Source organism: Aplidium turbinatum, chromosome 2, assembly GCF_918807975.1.
Source record: "Aplidium turbinatum chromosome 2, kaAplTurb1.1, whole genome shotgun sequence".
NCBI classification, from domain to species: domain Eukaryota; kingdom Metazoa; phylum Chordata; class Ascidiacea; order Aplousobranchia; family Polyclinidae; genus Aplidium; species Aplidium turbinatum.
The window spans coordinates 35,942,478-35,970,418 of NC_137473.1; the positions used below are offsets into that span (position 1 = coordinate 35,942,478).

The window sequence follows — 27,941 nt, forward strand, 5'->3', positions numbered from 1 at the left end:
AAGGTGTATTACCGGTATGACTTATTGTATATTATGACTTCTGTATTATGATTTATTTAGTTAAAGGCTATGGATGTTAGTGGTGTGTTTAGTAAGTTGCGGAATACATTAACAAGTACTGTGAATGAAATAAGTGCGGCTCTTCCTGGAAACCCACTACTGCGAGAATATGATGCAGGAAGCCAAGTTGGAAGTGCTGGATCTCGCCTATTGTGGAGGATTTATCAAGGGACTAAAAAATCAACTAAAGCGGTATAATTTTGCTACCATATCTTATTTAGTAGCTTACTGGTAATCCGGTAGCCTACTTGTACTTGTATTACCGTACGTAGAAATGTGCAAGGCATTGTTGAAGTTTATGGACTTCATGTGTTCTGAGATTTTCTTGCATTCTTTGCTATGTTTTGTTTTCAGTTTAAAATGTAACACATGAATATCTTACAGTTGTCCTCGCTTATTAATCGCTTACGATTAATAGGCCCACCTGCTTATTAAGTCCAATTTGGTTCGGTTCAGAATTACTTAACGTATGATATATGAGTGGCAAAGAATCGTCACTCACTTAATCGGCCCACCCACTTATGAAGCCCAATTTTCGTCCAGTCTCAAGGTGAGCTTAACAAGCGGGGACTAGGCTACATACTGTATATACTGTATAATTTATCATCTGTGTAGACCATTTAAATAGGTCTCGATAATTTTGTTTATGGATTCCAACAGTTCTCAACAGTTACATTCTAATATTTATGTAACTTCTTATGCATCATACACTATGCTACATCTCACGCTACAGTACTAGTACGTCATTTTGTCTTTTTGTTAAACAATACAAGACTGCACAGTTTTGGCATATCAGTAGTCATTTACAAGCAGCGTGGAGTAAGCAACTCCACATAACTACACTCCATGTGTTTTGAAGTTACACTGCAAGTTTGAAAGTTTTTGAACAGCGTGACAATCATTACAACTAAAATATGTTGAATGAGTTATTATACACTTTGTTTACATAACCACTTTCTGAAATATAAGCATCAGTATTTTTATTTATCTTGATTATTGTATATATTATTATATATCGTTGGGGTAAAACCAAATGGAGTTATGTCCAAAATCATCAAACTGAGATAACCGCAAAAAATTGTTTGAATGTTTTTGATATCTCAAATGGATCAAACCAACCAGTGCCACAATACTTACAACCATGCCATGCTCTCCTTGTTTTGCAAACCTGGAGTGCTGGAAAGAACTACACTCAAAAACCGAGACACTGCAATAAAACTAAAAGTGAACATAACCCAGTTTGGTTTTACCTCAACGATATAAGTATTAAGTATATTATATAGTTAATTCTCTTTTTTAAACCTACAAGAAAAATCATTGATATATATACCGGTATGAGAGTTAATCTGTAATGCTGAATAGTGAATACCGTACACTTCAACTATTTTATAAATCATTTAGATGCTCTAGACAGTGGTTCCCAACCTTTTTGTTGTCACGGACCCCTTTAGACAAATTATTAATTCTGCGGACCCCTACCTACATTTTGCCTGAAACTCAATTAACATACAACTGACTATTGCAAAGAAATTCATTTTCACATGAGTCAGTTCAATCACAGTAGGCTACTATTGACTATTGTAATAATTTTGCTACTCAACTACTGTACTGTGTCATATTGCATTGCCGCTATGACTCCTGCGGCAAATATCAGGTTCAACAGTTGCTCAAATAAGATAATGAATGAATTGTTTAAGAAATGTCAGCAGTAGCCTATTTGAATATTAAGGTGACCTAAAGTGCCATGCCGAAACTTTTTCAACGTAAGCAAATTTAATGAGATGGTTGTTGTTGCCTTTCTTGAACTAAACGACTGAACTGCGGTTGAGTTTTTGACAATGCAACACGCATGTCATCTTCAACGTCTAGGCGATTTCGATGTTGTTTTTATTGTAACACGAGCTGAGAATCCTGCCTCGCAAAGGTTAAGTGGTCATGAATGGTAACAAAACAATAATCGCTTGCTTTGCCAAGAATGGGTAGGTTTGCACTTGTGAGCACCAAAATTCTTCCACAGTTTTTGAATGAAACTCAATGCGTAATAACTTTTTTGATCTCAAATCAATTAGGTCATTTTTACTGAGATCGTCATTGCTAATGTTGTTCAAGTCAAAAAGAAAAATATTTCGAATCCATGTTTCAAATTCGTTCGGCAGGTGTTTTAAATTAAAATAATGTTGAAATGAGATTTGCAGGGTTTCAAGTGTGCGCAAAATTTTCTCTCATAGAGATCAAAAGAGTACATTCTCTTTGAGTTTCATCCATCAAGATAAGATCTTCTAACATTGGAAAGTAAGCGTAATTACCTGCTTCCAATCTGCGTTTCTAAACCGGCAACTTGGTTAAAAACGCTTTCAGTTTTTCAGCTGCATCAATTTTTGTCAAACCTGGTCCTTGAATGCCACGATTAACATTGTTAATATGACCAAAAATATCGGCTAAGTAGGCCATGCCCATAGGCGTCATTTCAGGGGTGCGAAGGGTGCTTGAGCACCCCAAAATGAAAATCTGAGGTAACAACATAAATGCGAGAGCACCCCTGGGCCCTGGTTTGCATACAAAATACACCGATTCAAATGGAAATTTGCATTGCTAAATAACGTTTTTTTTTTCTTTCTTCATCATCATCATCATAATCCATCGTCGGTTTGTTCCCCACTAGTGGGGGTGGCCGATTGTTTCCGCGCAGCAATTGTTTTAATCCCTTTTCTCCATTTCACCCTGTCCCTTGCATCTTCCTCCTTCAGTCCGACTTTTTTAAATTCATCCTTCACTTGTTGTTTCCACGTTCTTCTTGGACGACCGCGTTTCCTCTTCCCATCCACCTTTAGATCTAGTGCCTTTCTAAGAAAACTTCCTTCCTCTCTCCTTATCACATATGTCCATACCATCTTACTCCATTTGCCCTTGCCAGTTGGTCTATGGTCTCTCTCATCTCTAGCATATCCAACAATTCTTCAGTCCTTTTTTCCCTTCTCGTTTTCACCCCACACATTGCTCTCACCATTGACCTTTCCGTTCTTCTCAGGATTGCCAGTTCACTCTCTCTCAATATCCATGTCTCACTACCATATAGCATTGCAGGCCGCACACAGCTCCGATATACTTTCCCTTTCATCCTTAGTGAGATGAAAGTCATTTCACCAAAGCGCAATATTTTCAGTGTTTTACATTTGTGGGTGGCACGCAGCGCCACACATATCAAAGACAGACATGATTGTACTATTGCGTAACAATTAAGCACAAACACGCACACTGCGTCAAGAAGTGCTGTTTTCTACTCAAACGTCTACAAAAACATTCTGCAAACGGCGTCAGATGCAATCGTTAGCCGTTTCCCTTCTTCATCATACCGAATGGCAGACTTGCTACTAGAGCTGCTAGAGAATCCCACAATGAAAGAAGCCGATGTTACGAAAGTAAGCAAATTTTATGATGGTCACTGGGAACGCAAGGATTTGCTGCGTGAACGCAAACAGTGGTTCGCTTGTTGCAAACGTGACGGTGATGTTGTGACAGTGAATACGCTAAGTCAGAAATTCATTGCACAGCCGTCAATGGTCGATATAATGCCAAATATATATGCAGCTTTGGTAACTTACATTGTTATGCCGACTTCTTCCTGTGAAGCCGAACGTTCCTTTTCGTTATTACGACGCTTGAAGACCTACCTTCGCAGCACTCAAACGCAACAACGACTGAACAATTTGGCCGTTACAGGTAGTCATCGCGAATTGGCGGAGAAATTAAACATGGAAGAACTTGTCACTGAGTTTGTTTCCAAGACAACGACCCGCAGAAACAAATTTGGATGTGATTAATTTATAGCAAGCCGCATTATAAGGCAGACGTGAACAAATTAAAGTCGAATATATTTCAATATTCAATGTAAGATCACTTTCGCCTCGCATGTAATACTTGTTTTCATTTCTATCTGATCGTTTGACATACTGCTGCAGTCTATTCGATTACACATACGACAAAATTATCTTCTTTTATGTTGATTCGACGTTTCATGACGTAGGCTAAACATGGTTGAATTTACTATTAGATTGAGTCATTTGTTTTAACATTTTCCATCGGTCAGGTTTTCAATTGATTAGCCTATATTGACAATTTTCATAAGATAACTTAGAGCACCCCTAATTTTGTCAAATTTTTAAAAAAAATTACACCAATGGCCATGCCGTATAGAAAGCTTTTACTCTCGAACAATTTTGAGAGGGGACTTCCTTTTGCTTTCAAAAGACTTTTCAAAGATACCTCATGTTTTAGCTGCTGCAGTCGTTTTAAAACTTCTCTAGATAACCAACGTGCGGTACCTCAGAATTATACAAGGCCTACTCCGTCATCTGATCTGACCCTACTTCTTGACAGAGCGCTTTAAAAGTACGGTGGTTTACAGCTCTGCTTTTGATGAAATTAACAACTTTTACGCAATTCGTCAGAATTTCTTTGAGAATCGCTAGTAAAGTTTTTGCCGAAGCAGGACATTAAGGCGCGAACAAAACGGCGCGAGACAAAAAGGCGCAGAAAAAACGGCGCAGAGACAAAAAGGCGCAGAGGCAAAACGGCGCAGACAAAACGGCGCCAAAGTCAATGTATAGAACAATAATACTCTGCAACCATAACGAAAGTTTATGTGTGAATAAGGATTCTTGGAGCTGGTATACAAGTCCCCCCCCCACCACCCTTGGCAACTCATGACAAAGAGGAATTGACCAAAACATGTGAAAAAAATAAGGAAAAGGTTCTGAGCTTGTTACATTGACTTTGGCGCCGTTTTGTCTGCGCCGTTTTGCCTCTGCGCCTTTTTGTCTCTGCGCCTTTTTGTCTCGCGCCGTTTTGTTCGCGCCTTAATGTCGTGGACCGAGTTTTTGCTGCTAAGGCGTACCTGTGCAAGAAGTAATGGGTAACAAACCACGCGAGGAGCTTCGTTTTTTACTAAAGGGTGAAAACAAATGAAATCAACACAAAATTTTGCATTTTAAAACCTCGACGACACCGATTGTGATGAAAATCACATCATTAGTAAAAATGTATAAAAAAATCATTTTCCCAAAATTTTGTCTTTCTACATCGAGTACTTTTCGAGATAGAGTGATTTGAAATTTTAGTCATTTTCACCACTTGATGGCGCCATTTTTCACATTTTAACCCATATCTCGGCCAATTTTCATTGTAGAGACATGGTTGATAGCTCATTTGAAAGGTAATTTTAAGCTCTATCAATCTATCTAAAAATAATGAAATTTTATTTAATAATGAAAGAGGAATGTTGTGTTCTTGGTTGTAAACTTCCGACGAGCACAGCAAAAATATATATTTTCAAAATCAAAATTTTTTTTATTTTTTTTTAAATTTGATTCTTCTTCTACAGCCATGCAAAATATTGCGTTGTGTTTTGACCATTCTGTGTGTTTTTTAATAATTTTACTTTCCTTAGTCAATTTTTTTTTGTTTTGTTTATCCTTACTAAATTTTTTATACGTATCTGCAGGATAACTTACACGGGAATTAGTAACAAGCTAAATGCTGAGATATCTTAATTATAAATAAGTACAGCTTCGATAAAGAGGAGGTCTTCAACTCTTCATACAGTGTGTCTTTAATATAATTAAGCAAGAAGAGACTGGGAGTTATACAGAGGCAGATGATTTAAATTATTTCTATATTTTTGCAATGCTGCAACATTTTGAAAAATACAAATTCAGCTTGAGGAATGAAGTTGGCTACTGTAGCAGTTTGTATTGCGTGTGTCAGGAAATCTTTAAATAATATTATATAATACAACATAGCTTCTTGTAGGTTCTAAAGATGAAATCCAATAGCCAAGATATAATGATAAAAATTCATGATTAAGCAATGACATTGTCGACCGTTACCTTCAGAGGTTAACTATAAGCAACTATAAATAATTTTAGTGGACATAACTCGCTACTAGACTACTAATAAAATATCCAAACAGTAAAAGCTGGTCACTTTATTTGAACAAGTCAAAAATATGCAATATACATACATTACATCAATGTTCCCTCCAAGGTTTTAATAATATTAATTTCTGTTACAGGGGAAATCCACTCAAAGCTAACTGTAGTTTATAAAATACCAAAAAATCCACACTTTACAAACATGCCAATGAAACTTATATATGCAACTTTATTTGATTGGAAGCAATCATCAAATCAATTTTGGCGATTAGGAGGTGTGCTTACGTCATTGGGTGGGCATGGCTCTATACTTTGCATGCAAAATTGTAACATTATCGCGAAAACAAAAGTTCTGGCACAAATTCCAAGCAGCAGCTATTTCATAGCAATGCATTAACTTTCATTTTAAACCACGAAAATCGAGTACCAGTATGCCAAAAGTACGAACACTGAATCTTTGTTATCGTGATCGTACTGTTAATTTGCATGCAAAGTAGAAAGTACCGGTATTGTATAGGGCTATGCCCACCAAATGACGTAGACACACCTCCTAATCAACAGAATTGATTTGCTGATTGATTTCAAATGAAAGTTCTAAGTTGCACAAAACCTTTAAAACTTTTAGATGTAGTCCTAGAATATTGCTTAGAATACATATTTTACATTATAAATAACTGACTTTGGTGGGAACACTGCATTACACGTTAGTTCACTGTTCAAGTTGCAATTGAATTTTTAAAGCTAGCATCTGTTCGGCATGCAACAAATCGTTGTTGGTGAGGTAATATGTCCTTCCAGAGCTTGCAGTAGTTTGAGGATCCACTGATGAAAATAGAGAATTGCGTGGCACTATCAGAACACCATCTTTTCTTGGCAATGAATATGATGATACAGGACCATGTGGAATGTAGATGCAGAAATTTTAGTTCAAGCTCGTCATTACTCATGAACTTCTTCTAAACATATGCTAGCCACCAATTCTTCTCATACACACAATACACATGTAACATACATATGAGGTAATTTCTTCCCATTGTAAAATTTTTGAACTGTGTTTGTTGTTGATTGTTAAGGTGGAAAAATTGGATGACGATGAATATTCTTTGACTATCAGCTTCTCAGTAGATTTCGTCAGTGGTTCAAAGAAATGTAATTTTTGTGTACCTGGAATCGGGTTTGAATAGGAAAACTTTTCTTCAAGGTCCGATGCATGTCGTTTAATTTCTTCATCTTCAACATACAAACATTTCACTTATTGTTAAGCTCTTTTCTGCCCAAACAAAGAGTTGCGTTGGTGTTTGAATGTGGTCATCAGACACTCTTTGTAGGCTGGCTTTGGCAGCCAAGTGTTTTATGGTACCTCCTACTCCATCACAGCGGCCTTTTCCATGTGATGGTAAAATAGATTGCCTGTTTTACAAGAAACTTAAAAGATTGCAAATATTTGAATAGATGACGTTGAAAGGTGTGAACAGTTACAGCATTGTGTTGAAGAGTATCAGAAATTAGGGCCAAACAAATGTGTTTCAGAGAAGTACCGTAGATGGATCTTCAGCAGTAGGGAAATTGTGGTAAATTACAATAGGTGAACGGTAGCCTGCATATTTGTCCATGTCGAACGATAACTTTGAGCAGCATCTTGCACAAAAAAGGAGTAATTTTCAGCAAAAACACCCAAAATTATAACAGAGCCATCAATTTGTTGTTTCATTCGATTCAAACTTGCAGATTGTTGCTTAGCTATAAAATCATGTCTTTGAAGGATCCATAGTTTTTCCAACAGGCTCTCTACAAATTTGTCTAGGGGTCTATTAAGGTTTCCAAATGTGTGCGGTCAACAGTTCCGTTGTTTTTATTTATTTATTTCAACAGACACCCATGCTTTGTATGTGATTGAATCAACGAGCAGATTTTCTTCAAATATTTCCGTGATCATACGTTTAAGGTCATTGATATGACTACATTTATCGCATAGGCTAGTCCAAGAAAACATTTTGGTTGAGCACTGAGCAGGGTTGCAAGCTAGGCGGGCAAGTAGGTGTTTGTAGCTAACTATTGTAAAGAAATGATTCAAATTAACTTTTGAAGCATTGTTTGCACGATGGAAAGAACACAACCGTATTTAATGTGTTGCCAAACATCATGGCTATCGATTTTATGCTGGCTTAACCAGCGCAAACTATGCAATAGCCAATAGGTAATGTATTTTTACATCTGACTGATAGTTTTGTAGTAGAAAGCAAACATTGTTTCAGTAGATGAAGATTCTAGAATCTAGAAGGCACACTGCATTGTATATGACAACCTGAAATCCACATACCATGCATGCCCCTTGCCTAGTGTCCTTTCAAGATAGCTACAGTAACAGATAGGCCTACAGTAACAGATATGTATAGCCTATCTACAGTAATAGATAGGCTATACAATGCATCCTAATAGGCTACAATGTCATGCAGAGCAAACTATGGTGAATTGTTAGAGCAAGGAAAATAAATTGATTGAAAAACACACAGAATGGTCAAAACACAACACAATATTTTGCATGGCTGTAGAAGAAGAATCAAATTTAAAAAAAAATAAAAAAAATTTTGATTTTGAAAATATATATTTTTGCTATGCTCGTCGAAAGTTTACAACCAAGAACACAACATTCTTCTTTCATTATTAAATAAAGTTTCATTATTTTTAGATAGATTGATAGAGCTTAAAATTACCTTTCAAATGAGCTATCAACCGTGTGTCTACAATGAAAATTGGCCGAGATATGGGTTAAAATGTGAAAAAATGGCGCCATCAAGTGGTGAAAATAACTAAAATTTCAAACCACTCTATCTCGAAAAGTACTCGACGTAGAAAGACCAAATTTTGGGAAAATGATTTTTTGTTACAGGGCTTCAAATCATGTAATTTTCATTAAAATCTGAGAGATTCGGGTTTCGGTGCTGTGTTGATTTCATTTGTTTTTACCCTAAAGCAGCAAATCCGGATTTGTTCCCGAGCATAGCTGGTGCTCAATCCGTGCATAGCCTATAGAACAAAGTTTTTTTTTCCAAAATTCATCAAGGTAATCACGGACCCCCAAATGCTTTCTCACGGACCCCCAAGGGGTCCGCAAACCCCAGGTTGGGAACCACTGCTCTAGACTCTGTTTTCTTAAGAGAAATAATTGTCGATAATTCTACATTTATTTTATGAATTTTAGGAAGTAGCTATATGGGTGGTTGAAAAGAAGCAATTGGATCAATTCAGTAAAACTGATCGTGAGATTGTACTGGATGTTTTGCGGCGAGGTTGTGTGCAATTGACAAAGCTTCGTCATCCACGCATATTAACTGTTGAACATGGTTTAGAAGAATCACGGTAATCATAATCATTTTTGTGTTGTTTTTATGTGAAATCATTGTCACCAATCATCATTCATCATATATATATTTGTATTAGTCTCTTATTGTCAGTTTAGTTTATATATATATATTAGGGTGCCACAGGCGCCCTCATGTGGCCGAAATCACCTGAACTTTTTTTCTGGTGTGACATTTCACATATTAAGGCACTTTGCAAAGTTTGATTGAGATTGGACAAAAATTGGATGCGCAGATTGAAAACGAAAGTCTAAACTGAAATACAGTAAAATTAGGGGATTTCCCTAGTTTGAACATCAGTTTTTTTGCTATTTCTCATCTTTTTCTCCACATTGAAACAAGGTAAATTGAAGAATTAGGTTAGGAGACCAGTGCCAGTATGTCAAGATCTCAATTGAGGTCAAGCATGACAGCTCCGCGCCTGTTACATTGATTCCCCATCTTGCAACATTGAGTCAACATTGCTGGCTTGACCTCACCCAGGGTCTTGGAATAAAGTCTTCCGATATTACTATCAGGTATTGGAGGCTCAAAACTGCTTGGTGTTCCTTATTTGCCTGCACAAACATCCGATTCAAACGGAAAGCAAATGGCCAATGCAAGCATGGAATTGTTAAACAATTGGAACTGTACTGCATGTCTTGCTGCAATGGTGTTTGACACCACAAGTAGCAATACGGCCACAAAACTGCGGCTTGTATCCAGTGCTGTATTCGTAAAAAAAGCACAGGGTATACTGTCAGATTTTCCAAAATGATAAATAATACACAACTTACAAAATAGTCTTTATTTTACCATAACATGAATTATCAACATCAAAATTATACGAGTACGGAATTATGTTCATGATACACCCAGGTACCATTGGTCCTCAAATGGTTAAGTAGTTAGTTAGTAGTTGTCAAGAATCAGTAAGGATAGCATAAGCACTCTCTTTGGAAAACCAGAGGGTATACCATAATTGCTCGAAAAAGCAGAGAGATACTGCGTATACCGCCGTATACCCTCAAATACAGCACTGCCTGTATCCAAATACAAGATCATCTTGGAAAAGGCCTACTTTGGGCAGCATGCAGGCATCATATTGGGGAGATAATACTGACGCATGTTTGGGAAGAACTCAAAATAGAAAGCAGCAGTGGACCCAACATTTCCATATTTCAACGCTTTAAAAGCAATTTTCAAACTCTTTCTGATAGCGCATCAGGTTGTTTTCATACATCAAAATCGCACGAGGAAATTGATCTGCTTGTCAGCAAGCGGGAAGAATTGTCTGAACTGATAAATCAGATGAAGCTCCATCCAGAATCATCCAAATTTTTAAGAAGCGACTAATTAGAACTTTTGAATTTGTATCAATTGTACTTAAACATTGAGCCACCTACCAGTAAGGATGTGTCTCTCCAAAGACCTGGTGCATTACACAGAGCCAGGTGGATGAGCAAACTTATATATTCACTGAAAATTGTGCTCTTACAATACGAAATTCATAAATTGCCCCCAAAAAATGCCATCATGAAAGCATCTCAACTCGAAAAGTTAAAAAGGTTTCTACAATTTACAGTTTATTTCTATGTATCATGGTGGTTTACATATGTTGATGCGAAAAAGAAAGTTGATGCTTTCAGATTCGTTAATGATGCCGCTGAGCGAGGCGTCAAGTTGGCCCATGACTTCTTGTCAACTTCAAACCTTGAAGAACGCTACCAAAACATTCTCCAAGTAGTCGAAAATGCGAGGAAGGTATTACCTAATCAACGTACTCGACAACTACAGTCTGAGGGCACATGGTTTTTAACCATGTAATTGTCAAAGTATTGACTGTATAACTCCATAAAGTGTTGTCAGCTTACACAACGTTGCAATCAGCATTATTTGCAGCCTGTCATAGCATACCAGTAGCCTATTATGCTGCATTTTACTTTGTAATTAGATACTTGATAGTTGTGTGTTATTAATTGCCATTTTACCTTACCATTTCACTATTATTGCAAGCGTTAAAATAAATGTAGGCCTCCATAAATTTTACGCTATTGTGGTTTTGTTGTTAAGTAGTGGATGTCTGGACTCTAAGCATTGTGCTTTGTGTTTATCTTTCTGTGTTACGTTGTTACTGACTATGTTTAGTGTGTAAAGATCCAAATTTTTGTTTTTGAGTCCAAGTTCTGTACAAACATAGCTGAGATTTTGATCTTCAAAGACCAAAAAGTTTTCAATAAACAAAAACGATTAGTTAATGATTTTACTTTTGATTTTTCAAATGCTGTAGTAATTTCATCTCAATAGGCATTTTCTTTACATGGATCCATTTTTATCGAAGCAGGACATTAAGGCGCAAACAAAACGGCGCGAGACAAAAAGGCGCAGAAAAAACGGCGCAGAGACAAAATGGCGCAGAGGCAAAACGGCGCAGACAAAACGGCGCCAAAGTCAATGTAACAATTTTTTTTTCTTTTGAAAATACTTAACTCAAGCGCTATAGTTGATCTATAATAGTTTTGATTCAAACGCGTTGCTCACTTCAAGTTCATTTGGGAAGCACGAATAACATTATTGTAAAGAGAAACTGCTGTGCAATAATATCTAATTTGTGATAATTAAATGAGTTCAATAACACTCAATGACATTCTTAATTCAAATGCGTTGCTCCTTAAAGAAGTTTAAATGCTTTTGATGTCATCCGTCGGCGACTGGCCTCCAAGGAATGGACACGGACAAATTATTTCGGCTTGGGAGGGAAGTGTTGGAAAGCATGTCCAAAAGTTTAAACCAGAAAACTTTGGAGAATTTTTTTTTAATTGCTGAAAAAAAGTAGCCTACTGTTGTGAAATGCAGTGCGTAATTTCATTTGTGCAGTTTCGTTCAGTTGAGGAACATTGCAAATTAATTATTTTACCAGACAGCGCAAAAGACTTGAAAAAAAAAACCTTGGCGATTTCAAAACAAGCAATGAGTGTGAACCGTGTTTTTCTACCTTACCACTATTTTCGTAGGCCACATTCCATTCTCAAAACTACACAGCTGGTAAGGAGCTAAAAATAGCACGCTTGAATCAAAAACTTCAACAGTCAAAGTTCCCGTTGTGACATCACAGAGGTCGGTGAGATGAAAACAAGTCCGATTGCCGCAGTTTGTAGAAAAATGCTTTGATCGTACATGCTCTCCCAGTCAGCAAAGATGGTTTTTTTTACATTGTTTCAATGTCTGCTGACGATAAATCAATGTAAAAAGGACCAGTTTTGCTGGCTGGAACATACATCATAGAGTTAATGTGACACAGAACTAGTAAACTCTTTAAAGTTTAACCAGAATTGTAAACAGTTGTATGAAGTATCAGTTGTAATGTGCGTTGCTGCCTAGTCAGCACAGACACCTTCTCAACAATTACGCCCATTCACAATTACTGCAGAAACGTAGTAAATAAACAATTCCTGATTTCGCTAATCATCGGCAAACCGTTGCAATTTGTACAATTCGAAAAGTAAAAATAAAACCCGTCTGGTTTGCGATAGATTCCGTCCAACTGTGGTATTGATTTGCATCCTATCTTTGACACCCATCTCTCTGAACTGTCACGTGCGCTAATTCTGTACTACAAAGCAATTATCCAGGTAACAATATCCGCCACTATAACTTTGATTCAACGTTGCCAGACTTTGAATCAACATCAATGCAAAATCAATGGAATTGTTAGCTGTGTAAGAATATATTTTTGCGGCTTGTAGCCAAATCTGCCTACATCTCAAGCAAACATTTGTTTCCGATCTTCGTACCTTTCAAAACAAACAATTTTCACATCTAAGCACTGTGGTCGCACTTTTGCCAGCTGGATAATTACAGAATAAATAGTTTCTTGGCAGTTGATAAGCCGTCACGGTTGTTAGTGTGAGAGACAGAACGCAAAGTGTGATGCGGGAATATTAATCTCGCCGTATTTTGTCTTGAAAATGATGCGACACAATCTTTGAACTTATTGCAAACAAATGTACGCTGTTTCAAATTGCTCCCCGACCAAATGTGGTCTTTACTTCCCGACTGAACTTGACTTCAAATATAAGGAGCAACGCATTTGAATTAAGAATGTCATTGAGTGTTATTGAACTTATTTAATTATCACAAATTAGATATTATTGCACAGCAGTTTCTCTTTACAATAATGTTATTTCGTGCTTCCCAAATGAACTTGAAGTGAGCAACGCGTTTGAATCAAAACTATTATTGATCAACCTTCGCGCTTGAGTTAAGTATTTTCAAAAGAAAAAAAAATTGTTACATTGACTTTGGCGCGTTTTGTCTGCGCCGTTTTGCCTCTGCGCCATTTTGTCTCTGCGCCGTTTTTTCTGCGCCTTTTTGTCTCGCGCCGTTTTGTTCGCGCCTTAATGTCGTGGACCGCATTTTTATAATGCATGAAACCTCATATTTTTAGGCATTTTTCATAAATTGTTGAACATATACAATTGACACATGGTATGTACGATTGTAAATTAGTAAGTAAGTTCACCAGAAAGTGTTCGAAGTTCAAATACTCCGTAACTGAGAAGAAATGTCTGAGTTTTGATGATCTAGAGAGGGTTTTACTATTGAAATTGTGAAAATTTACCTTTAACAACTTTAAACCTAATCTGCACGTCCAAATTTTATCAAAACTTATTGAAATTTCTCACACATGCTTTTTTTACTAAGTGTCACATATAAAAAAAAGTTCAGGTGTATCGGACGCAATTTTAATTTTTGAGGGGCGCCTGTGGCACCCTAATATATATATAATGTAAAAAGAAAGCTTTTTCAGATTTTATAATTTCATGTTAGAAGTTGTTTCTGGAATTGTAATATCTGTCCTATTTTGCCTTGTTAGGGAGAGTATTGCTTTTTGTACGGAGCCTGTATTTGCAAGTCTGGCTAATGTTCTAGGACAGAGAAACAACATTGCTGAACTTCCTAAAGACCTACAGTCATATGAACTCCATGAAATTGAAATAAAATATGGCTTGATGCAAGTATGTGCCATTGTGCCTGAACTATGTGTTGATATGCTGGTTTGAATTACTGTTTTGTATTTTTGTCACTTTTATGTGACCTTTTTGTAAAAACTTGTTTAAAATTATGTTACTTAGGCTACCCAGAGTAGATGAATAAGTGTGGATTTGTATTGTCTTTATGTATTGATTGATTGAATTTATATATCACAATGTACAGGGTCTGCTACTATTCGGTGAGTCCGATTCGGTGAGTTCCTAACGTCTAACCCCTAACCCTAAAACGGCAATGATAATTAGGCTACGGTACCAGATAATTTAAAAAAAAATTGAAAAAATTCCCCGTTAAGGGATCAGACTCACCGAATCGGACTCACCGAATCGGACTCATCGAAACGGGCCATTCCGCAATTACATTAGCTTTCGGAACACAGTTCCCTAGTCATGTGCTATGGCAAATTACCACAGCAAACTTGCAGCATCAGGCTAAAATAGGCCTAGGTCGTTAGTATCTACATTGTAAAGTAAGCAACGATCATCTCAATCTATTGCAAATTTATGATATCTAAAAGCAAAGTCTCATTAGCACACACATTTGTGCAGATGAAAGTAGAGGAGAAGTGTGGAAGGAACATATGGAAAATGTTATGAGTAAGGAGAATGTATGGGATCATATGACAGAGGTTGATCTGGTGGAGGGTCCAGTGGGAAAGGTTAGTCGTGATGAAGTGGTGGAGGCAATGGGGCAAATGAAACTGCATAAAGCAGCTGGTCCATCAGAAGTAAGTGTAGAGATGATAAAAGCAAGTGGAGAGTTGGGAATTGAAGTAATGCTACAACTTAGCCAAAGGGTATTAGATGGAGAGGGAATGCCGGAGGATGATAAAAGCAAGTGGAGAGTTGGGAATTGAAGTAATGCTACAACTTAGCCAAAGGGTATTAGATGGAGAGGGAATGCCGGAGGAGTTGAAGCATAGTACTGTTGTTCCACTGTTCAAGAGAAAAGGGGATGTGAGAAGTTGCAGTGCATATAGAGGTGTAAAACTACTAGAGCATGGAATGAAAATTGTGGAACGAATACTAGAAAAGAGGTTGAGAACATTGGTGAAATTAAATGATATGCAGTTTGGATTTATGCCAGGAAAAGGTACAGTGGATGCTGTGTTTATATTGAGAAGAATGCAGGAGGAATACCGAGAGAAGCAGAGAAAACTATATATTATATGTGTTTTGTCGACTTGAAAAAGGCATTTGACAGAGTACCAAGGAAAGTGATGGAGTGGGCAATGAGGAAAAGAGGTATAACGGAGGTATTAGTGAGAGCTGTGATGTTTATGTATGAGGATGCAAGAACAAAAGTGAGATTTGGATCAAATTATTCAAACGAGTTTTTTGTGAAGGTTGGTGTACACTAGGGTGGTCCTTATTTTTCAATTTTGGAAATTTCAATGTCTGACCCTGCTAAAATGTGCTACTAGGCACAAAAACACTGTGTGTGAAATATTTAAAAAAAAAATTGATGTTTAGAGGTTGCCCAAGACCAATGAAAAATCACCATACACCACCCCAATAGACAGAATGTTGTTCGGTTCATCATATTTAATTTACACCATTATTTTTTATAAATGAATTTCTAACAATGCTTTCTTATTTTCTAAACAGAATGTTAAGGTCAGTAGAAAATAATGGCAAGTGTGTCTAAAAGTCGAAAAAAGGTGTACCTTCTAGATAAGTGGTTCTCAACCGGGGGTCCGTGAAGCGATTTCAAGGGGTCCGTGAAAGTTTTCCAGTTTTCAGCATGATTGATAAATTGCAAAATTTAAAAATTGTTTGTGCTTTGTTTCTGTATTAGCCTACAGAGATTCTTAAACTGTAAGTTGCAACGCACTGGTGCGTCATTTGAAATTGCAAAGGACATTGCACAAAGATTTGGTTTCTTAACTAAAAAATATCATATCAATGACTTAAATCTTTTAATAAGGCTATGTTGGCTATCTCCTACTTAATTCTTTTGAAACAGCGGATTGTTGTTCAATGTTTAACTTAACATATATAGCAGATAACATACTATTGCCAACATATAGCTCATAAGTCATAGGCCTAACATAGTTTCGTCAATCTCATCAATCGTCAAGTGTGTTGCGTCATCTTGCATGGGTGAACTTATTGAAGCCGCTGAGCGAGATGCAGTTACAAAAAGTCAAAAACTATTGTAAGAATGGATGAACTACTGTAAGAATGAAGAATCTACGTAAAAGCCTGGATTCTTGCTCCACTTGCCGTTAAAGCTCCCAACAGTGACCTGTGTGTTTTGAAGAGCTCGGTTGATTATAAGTGCATCAATAAAGGCATTTCTATGACATCTTTGATACAATTTTTTTTTTTTGTGAAGTCATACAGAAACAAAACTTGTATCAAAGATGTCATAGATGATGATGAAAAGCATTTCAATGGTGACGGCTAAGAAGATTGCGCCCATTTGCGGTAGCCTATTTATCGGAAGAATTAGTGGGTCTTTTCCTGTTTGATGATGACATTTCAACAGATCTGAAAGATGAGATGGTGCAAGCAATGTCCAGCAATGCAGGAGAAGGCCTGGTAAAACAGGTTACATTAGTATTGGGTAACCTTGAAGGAAAAATGTTATGATCATTCTTCACAACTAACACAATGTAACAGTAACACATGGTCACTCTTCAAGAAACTGAACATATCAGACTCTTTGTTTCAACATCCAGCAACAGAGTAGGAGAAAGATGGTAATTTTCAAACCGCTAAAGCAACTGTAAAGTCTCTGGCTGTTACAAACAAACATGCTGAAAGAGGAGTTGCTCTTGTGTAAGATTTCTCTGGATGTTGGACAAAAGATGAAGAAAAATTACAATTCCTTCTCTAAGTCGTTTGTGATCACCGCAAGAAATATCCACAAACCCTCAAAAAGAACCTTAATGCAACAATGATTGGTTGCTCACCATGGCTCTTGGTTGGCATATTAAATATACTGTCTAACTAAGGACATGGACAATGGACATTGTACAGTATAATATCCTAAATTAAGGGTATTAGAAATATAGAATATCGGTATATAACTATATATATTATTTGCTGTGTTATCAGTACGATTTTTAAACTGAACAAAAACTTGTGTTACTCTATGATGGTTGATGTTCTTCTTATGAAAATCTGTGACGCTAGGACTTTAAAGCATCAATTTATTAATGGTCCTTCGCCAAGCAGTTAGCTTGACCCCCTCACAGTAAATAGAGAGATGCTAAAGTTCAAAATGTTGAATCAGAACAGGTGATGTGACTAGCCAGGCATACTCATTTCCCAGAATTTGCCACTTGCCGTTCATCGTTAGCACAGATAGCATGGACTGATGACTGCTATACAATCATGGAATGATATAAAAAGCACTTGTGCTCTATTTCTTTGACATCTAGTATATGCATATTTTTCGCCATAAATTCCAAATTTCAACGGCTCTGGGCAACCTCTAAATATATGTATATTTTTTTCATATTTTACACAGAGTGTTTTAAAGCCGATGAGAACATTTTGGCATGGTCAGACCTGAAACTTTTACAAAAAAAAAATTTACCCTCAAATAAGAACCACCCTATTGGATATGCTAGAGATGAGAGAGACCATAGACCAACTGGCAAGGGCAAATGGAGTAAGATGGTATGGACATGTGATAAGGAGGGAGGAAGTTTTCTTAGAAAGGCACTAGATCTAATGGTGGATGGGAAGAGGAAACGCGGTCGTCCAAGAAGAACGTGGAAACAACAAGTGAAGGATGAATTTAAAAAAGTCGGACTGAAGGAGGAAGATGCAAGGGACATAGTGAAATGGAGAAAAGGGATTAAAACAATTGCTGCGCGGAAACAATCGGCCACCCCCACTAGTGGGGAACAAACCGACGATGGATTATGATGATGATGATTTGTGTGAATACACTTTGTCAGTTCTGAAACGATTGAAAAGTGACACACTAAACAGAATGGCTGATCAAACCCTGGATGCCTGCTTACGTCTGTCGACCACCGAATTTAAGTTGAGATTGGCACTACCAAAAACAAGAAACAATAGTCCACATTGCTTTATTATTTTGTTGATATGTTATGCATTGTCTCTTCTTTACAAGCTGAAAATCACCGTTAGAGTTGCAAACAAGCTGAAATGCATTTTTTATGCGGCCCTAAAGGTTTCCTTAAATCTCAATGTAGCCCTCCATCCTTGCAGTCTTGGACCACCCTGAAGTATACCATCACACTGCGATTTTAATTATTTTTGTTTTTATTTTGGAAAAGTATTTTGTAGTTTACCATTGTCTTTCGTCCCACTGGGATGAAGCACTGGTTTAATTCTCCTTGTTGGCTTTCTGAAAAGTGTATTGGCTGTCCTAGCTATTTTCGAATCATGTTATTTGCATTTATTGTAAAAGATCTATTTCATTTGGAAGTTAACATTCATGCTTCCTCAAACAAAGATTCCAAATCTACCTTTTTATTTTGTAGCTTTCTGAAAGTTTGGCGTTTCTTCATGGCAGTGCAAAAATGATACACGGGAATTTGTGTCCTGAGTCTGTTATCATCAACAAAGCAGGCGCTTGGAAGTTGTCTGGAGTTGATTTCTGCATTACAAATTCTGGGACCCCATCTGATGTATATATATAATTTTTTATTTTATTAATTGCGTGAAGTTTATCCATAATAATATATAAAAATCTTTTTTGTGTGCCATACTTAGGCATTCATGCATAGTTCTTTCCATTTATATCGGTACTACATCAAATGCAGTTACTATTCACTTAAAACCTTAACAGGCTGTTTTACCCTCGGGATCATCAGATGATTCTTATTCAAATAGAATTCATATTCTATTGAATAAGAATGGTAGCTGTATTTGATGTATCATAATATACATGTAGATTTTCTGGTGACTCCACTAAAGCAGATTCTTTTAGTCTCTTCTATCTTTGAAAGTAAATTTTGTATATATAATATATATATTTGTTTATATAGTCTGGTATTCGGGTTATTTGTATATATTCATTTTTGTGATTGGTTTAAAATAATATTAAGTTAAGGCTAATATGTTTGTGACGTGATATCGTTAAGTTGTACCTTGTCATTTTCGAAAATGCAGTTATGTTTTTGGATTTCTCTTTTCACATGTTAGCTTGCTTGATTGTTTCAGGTTCAATTTCAATGTAAAGACTGGGACACCACATTACCATCACCCTCTTTGCCGAATCCTAACTTCCTTGCGCCTGAGTACATTCTTCGAAAGTCCTGTGACACGTCAAGTGATTTATTTTCACTCGGTTTGTTGCTCTATTCAGTCTACAACAAAGGAAAAACTCTTTTGCATTCTGGGTCCGAAGACATTTATAAGAATATGCCAAAGAATTCTGACAAGGTTAGATCAGCAAACTCATTGACAAACAATTTTATCCTCATTTTAGTGCATTTGGTTACCCGTTTTCACGCATTGAAGTTATTGGGACACCGCAATACAAGTAGGCAGTTATTAAGTACCATACACTGCATGTAGTTTGTATTAAGATACGATTGCGCTTACATTTTATTACAAGTTTGTAAAAGTTGAAGATAAATTTCAGTGAGAATTGCTGTAAACGTTTATGTATTGTATTTTCCAATTTTACAGAATAAAAAGACCATGTTTTTTAGCTTGAAAATTTAACGACTGGAATGCTGGAAAAAATTCCATCTGAAGCTCAAGATCACGAAAAAATGCTTTTGAGTCCAGATCCCACCGTTAGACCCGATGCAGATCAAATGGCAAAAGTACCATTTCTTATGTTAAAATTTTATTTTTATAGTTAATTACTTTCGGTTGGTGGCAGGCTGCTCATCTTAATGTGAAGCAGTATGGGATTATTTCGACCGGCTGAGTCTCATTTCAACTCGACCACATGTTATCAATCACAAGTTTGTCAGTTAAAAGTTTCTTTTTTCTTAAATAAAAAAAAAATAAAATAAATTTCTTAAATAAATAAAATGAACCGCTGTGGACCTTGGTCAAGGAAAATGTAATGCGTCACATTATGTTCATTGTCGCCAACATAAGTTTATAAAACATTTACAAAGTAAATTTCAGGCCTGTATAATGAGAGGTTTCCAACTTGCTATAGAAAATAAAGTGAAAATTTCTCATTTTAAAAATTTAAAGTCGAAAGTTCAAATTTTCTTTAGGTAAAAAACTGATCATCCTCTTCATTTATTATAAGAGAAAGTGTTGAAGGCAATCGCTTCAAGAAGGAGTTGACCACCCCTTACTAGTGGGGACAAAACTGAATTTGGGTGATGATGATGATAAAGTTGCTGTACTTTTACATTATTTAATAATTGTATTTTATTTTCCAGCTTCCTTTTTTCAACCATGTTGGTGTCATGACCTTACAATATCTTGACACTTTGCTTCAGCGTGATAACCTTCAAAAATCTCAATTTTTTAAAGGACTTCCAAAGGTTTTGCCAAAGTTACCCAAGGTATCTGGAATATCGTTTGTGACTTCTAATGTTTTCATTCAAAACCAATATGTAGTGTACGGTGTCGTTACCAGTCTTTACAAACGTAATTGACATGAAACTAAAGCTGAATTTATTAGTAAGGTTTTAACCAACTTAAAACTTGACCACTCCAATTTAAACCATACTAAAAATGAAGGCAGGTCGCTCACGACAACAAGCAACACAAAATAGAGAACAGCCCGAAGATGAAACATACCAACAAAGTAATCATTGAAACAAGGAACAACTTACACAGAAACAACGTAAAACAATATATTATAACATGTAACATCATTAGACGTCTAATTTAAAGAATGTTGTGTTCTTTTTAGTTTAGATAGGTCAACTATCACAAACCGTTCCACGTTTGTTTCAACTTTTCGTCGTTCGACAACGACTGGCTTTTTCAAAGAGCTGCTTCAATTGAGTTAATTACTTTGTTAGCATGCGACAGAGCATGAAATTATGTTGTTGTAACAAATAAAGACGCAAATATCCCAAAAATCTAAAACAAATTAAAAATGAATTAGTGAAAAGATAGATTTAGATGAGCGATCACTTGGCTCTCACCAATCCCTGAACAAAGCTTTCGTACTAATTGCCAATAGTAGTATGACCAGTTGCGGTTAATAATAAAGGCAATTTTCGGTCGCTTTTCAATGACCTTGTGCTTTGATGATATTTCTCGTATTTGCCATATCTCATAGTTCGGAATGGCCGTTTCGGCTACTCCGATTCGTCTAGTTCCCTTTTCGGGTACAGTCTTTCTCGGCTAGTTTCCTATTTGGCAAATTTTTAAAAATCCAACCATAATCCTTCTGTAATGCAACAAAATCCTTAAGTAAATCCAACGAACCAGCCGAAAAAGACTGCAGCCGAATCGGACTAGCCGAATCGGACCAGCCTAATCGGACTAGCCGAATAGTAGCAGACCCCTCATAGTTTGTTAAACCGAGTGTCATGTTTTCAACTCAGAGGGTCGTGATGCAGAGAGTTCTCCCTTGTTTGACGTCAGAATTCACAAACCATGATATGATTCCGTTTGTTCTGCCAAGCATAATGAGTATCGCCGAGGATTGCAGCAACGATGAATTTGTAAAATCTGTCTTTCCTCCTCTTATTCCGGTGTTCAAAGTTCAAAAACCGATTCAGGTAAATGAAAAATAGCAGTTATTGAACAGAACTTAGTTTTTAAAAAGTTATCTCGATCACAGTTTACTTCTTTACTGTTTGTGACACTAGAAAAGGAAGTTCTTTTTTCTTCTACGAAGATTTATTAACTTAATTGAAAATAAAATTCCACGGATTGTATTGATCAAAAAAGTTTTTACTCAATAAACAAACAGTGTCAGAGTGGTCTGAGGATCTAACGGACGCTCGAAAGATTGTCGGTTCGACACTTATCGTGGACACACGATTGTATTTTAATACACTTGCGAACATGCTTGTAGATGGCCATGTAGTTGGATGGGCTGAAGATGGGTATACTCGCTTCATTGCACTCCAGTTTATTTAATTCAAATCCCGCAACTACCTAGTCCATAAGTGGATTAATTGCTGTGCTATGAGTATGACTATAGCCATGACCGGACTGGCCCGTTTCGGTGAGTCCGATTCGGTGAGTCCGATCCCTTAATGGGGGATATTTTCAATTTTTTTTTTAATTATTGGGTACCGTAGCCTAATTATCATTGCCGTTTTAGGGTTAGGGGTTAGAGGTTAGGAACTCACCGAATCAGACTCACCGAATCGGACTCACCGAATAGTAGCAGACCCGCCATGACTAAGTCAGAGAACAAGTTGTCTACTTCTGATCTGGAAACTTGCTATTTAGATGCGGATTCATGGCGTACTGATGGTATTAATTTTGTCCCAACTAACAAATAGACACCGTTGAGTCTGTCTTAAAAGCACTACTTTTGTTTATTTGGGTCTGTTTGAAACCAACGTGACGTTGCAGTAAAATTGAGAAACTTGATATAAAGCTTTACATTTACCAACTTGTTTTGGGTTTCAGGTTTTACTGATACTTCTGCAAAAAATGGATCTGATTCTATCAAAGACTCCACCAGATAAAATTCAAAATCACGTCTTACCAATGCTTTCCACTTCCCTCTCCTCTTCATCTCTGCAAATTCAAGAGCTCTCCATGAGCATTATACCTACTTTTGCCAATCAGCTTGATTCTCAATCGATGAAAACTAGCATTCTTCCAAAGATACGCCTCATTGCCACAGAAGGGGGAACCGTCTCAGTAAGTTCTTCTTTTGTTCTTTAAGGCTGACCGCAAAGTCATTGAATTGTAAATTAGGGAGGTTGCTCTGTTTTACGCTTTTAGGATAACTTTAGATATCATAAAGTGACCAACATTTTTTTTACGTTTCTTATCTAAAACAAAGTAGACAATATCACACTAAATCCGATTCAGTGTGGTACTGTCTACTTTGTTTCAAATACATTATTTTATCACACTACGCATCCTAATCGGATCATCAGTTAAATCATAAAAAGATTTGATAAAAAGTTTAATATCGAAGGTTTGTTTAAAAAATTCTTATCTAAACTGGCTTCTTCGAAAAGCTGCAGCAGATCTGTTTAACCTACTTGTGGCAGAATACAAGCCGCTTAGAAAAAACGCTCTACCTTACCCTTTCTGCATTTGAAGTGAGAAAGTAACGTTCACATAATTTTAGTTTAAGATTACTCTAGTGCAGTGGTTCTCAACCTTCATCTTGGCGGACCCCTTTTGGTGCTTTCGAAGCGGTCATAAACCCCTAAAAGATTTTTATCTGAAATTTTGGTATGCGTCTCCCAATGGAATCAAACGTTTCATAAACTTTGAAGCAACACACTTAGAAGAATTTGCAAACTCGTGACGCATTTATGACGATTGACGAAGTTATGAGCTAGGTTGTATGTTGGCACGTCAGGATCAAAAATCAGTAATCTATATGCTGATTTACATGTTTTTCTATAAATTTTATTAAAAATTAATAGAGTTTTTGCGACTGTTACAAAGAGTTTCTCACTTTTTTCATTTGTAATCAATATTAATTTGTTATAATCACCGTCATTGCAAAACTGTGAGTGGTGATAAACTGCTGGTTATAATTTTTTTTAGTTTTAGGAAAGCTTGGTTTTAGGAAACCAAAGCTTCGTGCAATGTCCTTTAAAAATTCAAACGACACACCAGTTGCTACGTACAGTTTGTGATAAAGCACAACCAATTTTTAAATTTCGTAATTTATCAATCATGCTACAAACTCGGAAACTTTCGTGGACCTCTTAAAATCGCTTTGCTGACCTCTTGTGGTCCGCGGACCCCCGTGTGAGAACCACTGCTCTAGTGGATAACTTGTTGACAACGTTCATCTGCTGAGATTAAAAGTACAAATGCAAATATGAAAATGTTTCAATCCCTTTAAAGTGACGGATTTTGTTGTTTGGGAATGCTTTGGTGAGGTTTTGTGCACCATGACATGTTTCTTTTCCTTTGTGTTCTCAGATTCGGATTCATGCCCTGGTCTGTATCGGAAAGCTGGTCCCCAGCTTTGACAAGTGGTTTGTGCAAGATGAGATCCTTGCCTTTTTGCCGAAAATAACCTCCAGAGAACCCGGCATTCTCATGGCTATCCTTGGAATCTTTCAAATTGTGTTGAAGAACGATAAGCTGGGTGAGTGTACATTTTCATTTGGATGGCTCCTTTTTCGTCGCCGTGGAACCTTCTTTTGTCGTTGCAATGTGCTATGGAAGGCAGTGGTGGGCAACCTTAGACAACCTCTTTATATTGCATCTCGAATCAATTAGGTCTAGATTGAGCAATCAAAATATAGAGATAAATATTGTCCTCTTTAAAATACAGTCTTATCCACTTTTTTGTCAAATCATATCACAGTGTAACGGCACATACTGTTTGTTTAGTTTAACGAGCTTATCTAACTATGACGGACCGAGGGAAATGGTCTAAAAGGTATAGAAAGAAACTTGTTTCAGAACAGTTGCGTCAGATAACGATAAATCTACATTCCTGATTTACCAAATTCACGACCAACGAGGTTTGATATAAACCTCATTTTCTGCGCAGGCATCAGCAAGCAAGTGATAGCCACCAGGTGTTTGCCGTTTCTGATTCCGCTTTCGATCGAGAGCACGCTCAATTTAAAGCAATATTCCGCTTTTATGCTTGTTATAAAGGTAAGGCGTGTCAACCCCTTCTGTTTTATCACATAAATTTTGTTTTTTAATGCGCAAATTATTTGAAATCACTGAGCATACCAAAGCGTGACGTCATCAAAGCTAATCAGTTGCTCATGAATGTTCTAAATGAGTTGATTGGTCAGCACTTTCTACGAATATTTTTCTGTCCTATACAAGTTTCAAGAAAATCCGTTAGTTTAAAATTGTGTGAAAGGGACGCATTGTCGTCACAATTAAAATATGAAGCGCATCTAAGGGTGTCACTCTGTATATACTTGCTTGCCACAAATGTGACCTTAAAATGTTAATTTTTGATGTATGGAAGCGCAAAGCGATGTATAAAACAAGATTTCGGAAAAGAATACAACAAACCAATATTTTTGTTGACAAAATGTTATAAAATTTGAGTAAACTGCATTTCAGCAACCGTTTAACTAAAACGTATAGTCCAAAACTTCAAGTAATGATCAAGTTTCCCTGACATGAAGTCAACAAACTTTCATTTGGATCAAACTAAGAAGCGCATTGATTATTGTATTTTCAAAGATATGTGTGTTGCTGAGATAGTTTGATTTAAACAAAGCAAAGCATTTTCAAGTTGTTTTTTTTCCTCCAGGAGATGATGCAGAGGATGGAGAGTGAACACCGAAGCAAGCTAGAACAACTGAATAAGATGCAAATTGAACAGGAATCTTCTTTCAGTTTTCCCAACGAGGAGAGCCAGGAGAAACCGAAAGTGCCTTTGGAAAGTGTATGTATCTGGCTGTGTTAAGCGATGCGTTTAAAAAATATATAATATTCTTTAAACAAGAAATGCTATCAACATCACAAACAGTGCTCAGTGCCAAGCTAAAAAGCCTAGTAAAGCAAATTATATCATACACAGTTGCTATTCACCTAAAAACCTTTACAGCCTGTTTCTCTAATTCTGATCAGCAGGCTTTCGCATGCCCAGCCTGGCGAGTAGTGTGTCTGAGCTGGTGTACTGGTTCTCTTGTGGTCTGATGTTGAAGATGCAATGATACGGTGGATCTGCAACATCAGATCACAAAAGAACCAGTACACCAGCTCAGACACGCTACTCGCCAGGCTGGGCTTGCGAAAAATTGAAGATGTCCTCCGATTCAACCGTCTCCGCTGGTTTGGACATGTTGAAAGGAGCAACCGATGGATAAATCAATGCTGAGATGTGCCAGTTGCTGGTACAAACAAGCCTGGACGTCACAGAAAGACATGGAGTGATACCGTAAACGATGACAGGAAGCGGTGGCAGATGACCAACACTAGCCCCCTGGATCGTGATGAAAGGAGACTGAGAATGTGCCTTGCCAGACCCCGTGCTACCCTGATTCTAGGAAATGAGACGTAAAACAGGAAGAAAAAGAAGAATGGGATCTAGTTCCAACAGAGTATTCTATTTGAATAAGAATCTTTTGATAATATCAATTAAAGTGAAACAGGCTGTAAAGGTTTATAGGTGAATAGCAACTATGGTATCATATTCCAGTATATCATATTGATATTATTATATCTGTTTTGGCACTTAGGTGGATGAAATATTCAGCAATAAGCCCACGCAAGCTGTTGAAGTTTCATCCAGGCAACATCTTACATTGGAAGAAAAACAAAAGCTGGCTAAGATGAAGGAACAAGAGAATCGAATGAAAAAGGAGGGAGCCTTGAAGCCCGTGAGCGTCGCTAAGCCGACTCCTAAACCCAGCAATAACAACTTTAATCAGGTACAGAGGTGTTTTAAAACTTCCTATTTAAAAATTTTTCAGTAAAAATCTGTTATATCGCGAGTACTAGTTGAAATTCCTAAACTTGTAACATAGATGTGGTCCAGGCATCAGAGTATGCGGTAACATGTTAATGCATTGTCTAAATGCTTGTCGAATTATTATACTATAATTTTGTTGCTCGTTGATTCAGCCGAAAGATTTGACTTCCTCCTTGATGCAAACCAACCTTCGTTCAATGACCTCATCAACGACACAGTCGAGTGGGTACAACCGTCAATCGATGGGGTCTGCAGTTGCACAACCCGTAGGGTTTGGAATGGGGGCTAATGCTCACCCACGACCTGGGCTTATAAATCGACCACCCGTGCAGTGGAATTTACCAAATCCCCAAAATGGGTCGACATTTGGCATGAACACAGCAAATCCATTTTTATCAACAAACGGAAACAACAATCCACGCTCAAATAACTCTTTGATGGCGTCACAAATGAACTCTATGACGTTGCAACCGCCAATGAAAAACACGTCATCCTTCGATGATCTTTTGTCGATGCCGTCAAACCAGAAATCTCAGCCGATGAATCAGATGATGTCGTCATCAATGACGCCACAAAATAGACCGATGATGTCACAAAGTGCATCCATAATGTCACAAAACAAACAAAACGCACCAATGATGCCACAGTTCGGTTCAATGGGCAGTACGCAGCCAAAACAATTAACCAAAGATGATTTGCTAGATTTTCTAGGTTGAAGTATTGTCCTCTTTGCTGTGAAGAACAATCAATAACAATCACAGCATTCTAAAATGGCAAAATTTGTTGAAGTAGCCTACCATCAGTATGAAATTTTAGCTGAAATTTTTATGCAGTTTTAGCTCTAACCAGTGGTGCGTCCTGTGGTTTTAACTCATTGTAGCCTACTTAGTCGGATAAGTTTTCTGTTTTTAGCGATTTACTGATTTTAGAGCCAAACGTAGGCTACATTTTTTGCTCGGTGCTTTAAGTTTGGCCACCCAATTCTGAGAAGAAATTTTGTTTGTCTTTGTCACTGTTTGTCCACTTTTCAGAAAACACTTTAAACAAATGCGTTTAAGCTGAATATTTGATTAAAGTGCTTTCCCTGATGTTTATT

General features: G+C 37.0%; 1 protein-coding gene across 1 annotated transcript; it reads left to right on the forward strand.

The window, feature by feature from the left end:
* Nucleotides 1-69: 69 nt before the first annotated feature.
* On the forward strand, nt 70-27,860 carry LOC145765128 (SCY1-like protein 2). Its single transcript, XM_082576883.1, has 14 exons — nt 70-252; nt 9,193-9,350; nt 14,208-14,349; nt 18,849-18,995; nt 19,531-19,752; nt 20,025-20,141; nt 20,721-20,846; nt 21,843-22,019; nt 22,885-23,121; nt 24,373-24,541; nt 24,953-25,062; nt 25,682-25,816; nt 26,613-26,804; nt 26,998-27,860. Exons 1-14 carry the CDS (start codon nt 70-72, stop codon nt 27,559-27,561), a joined length of 2,679 nt encoding a protein of 892 aa, XP_082433009.1. The 3' UTR covers nt 27,562-27,860.
* The last annotated feature ends 81 nt before the right edge of the window (nt 27,861-27,941 follow it).

Bases quoted from the DNA above. Each gene is read 5' to 3' on its own strand.
- LOC145765128 (XM_082576883.1), top strand. From the start codon at position 70: ATGGATGTTAGTGGTGTGTTTAGTAAGTTGCGGAATACATTAACAAGT. The intron at 253-9,192 runs GTATAATTTTGC...TATGAATTTTAG, and splicing joins CTAAAAAATCAACTAAAGCG to GAAGTAGCTATATGGGTGGT. The intron at 25,063-25,681 runs GTAAGGCGTGTC...TTTTTCCTCCAG, and splicing joins CTTTTATGCTTGTTATAAAG to GAGATGATGCAGAGGATGGA.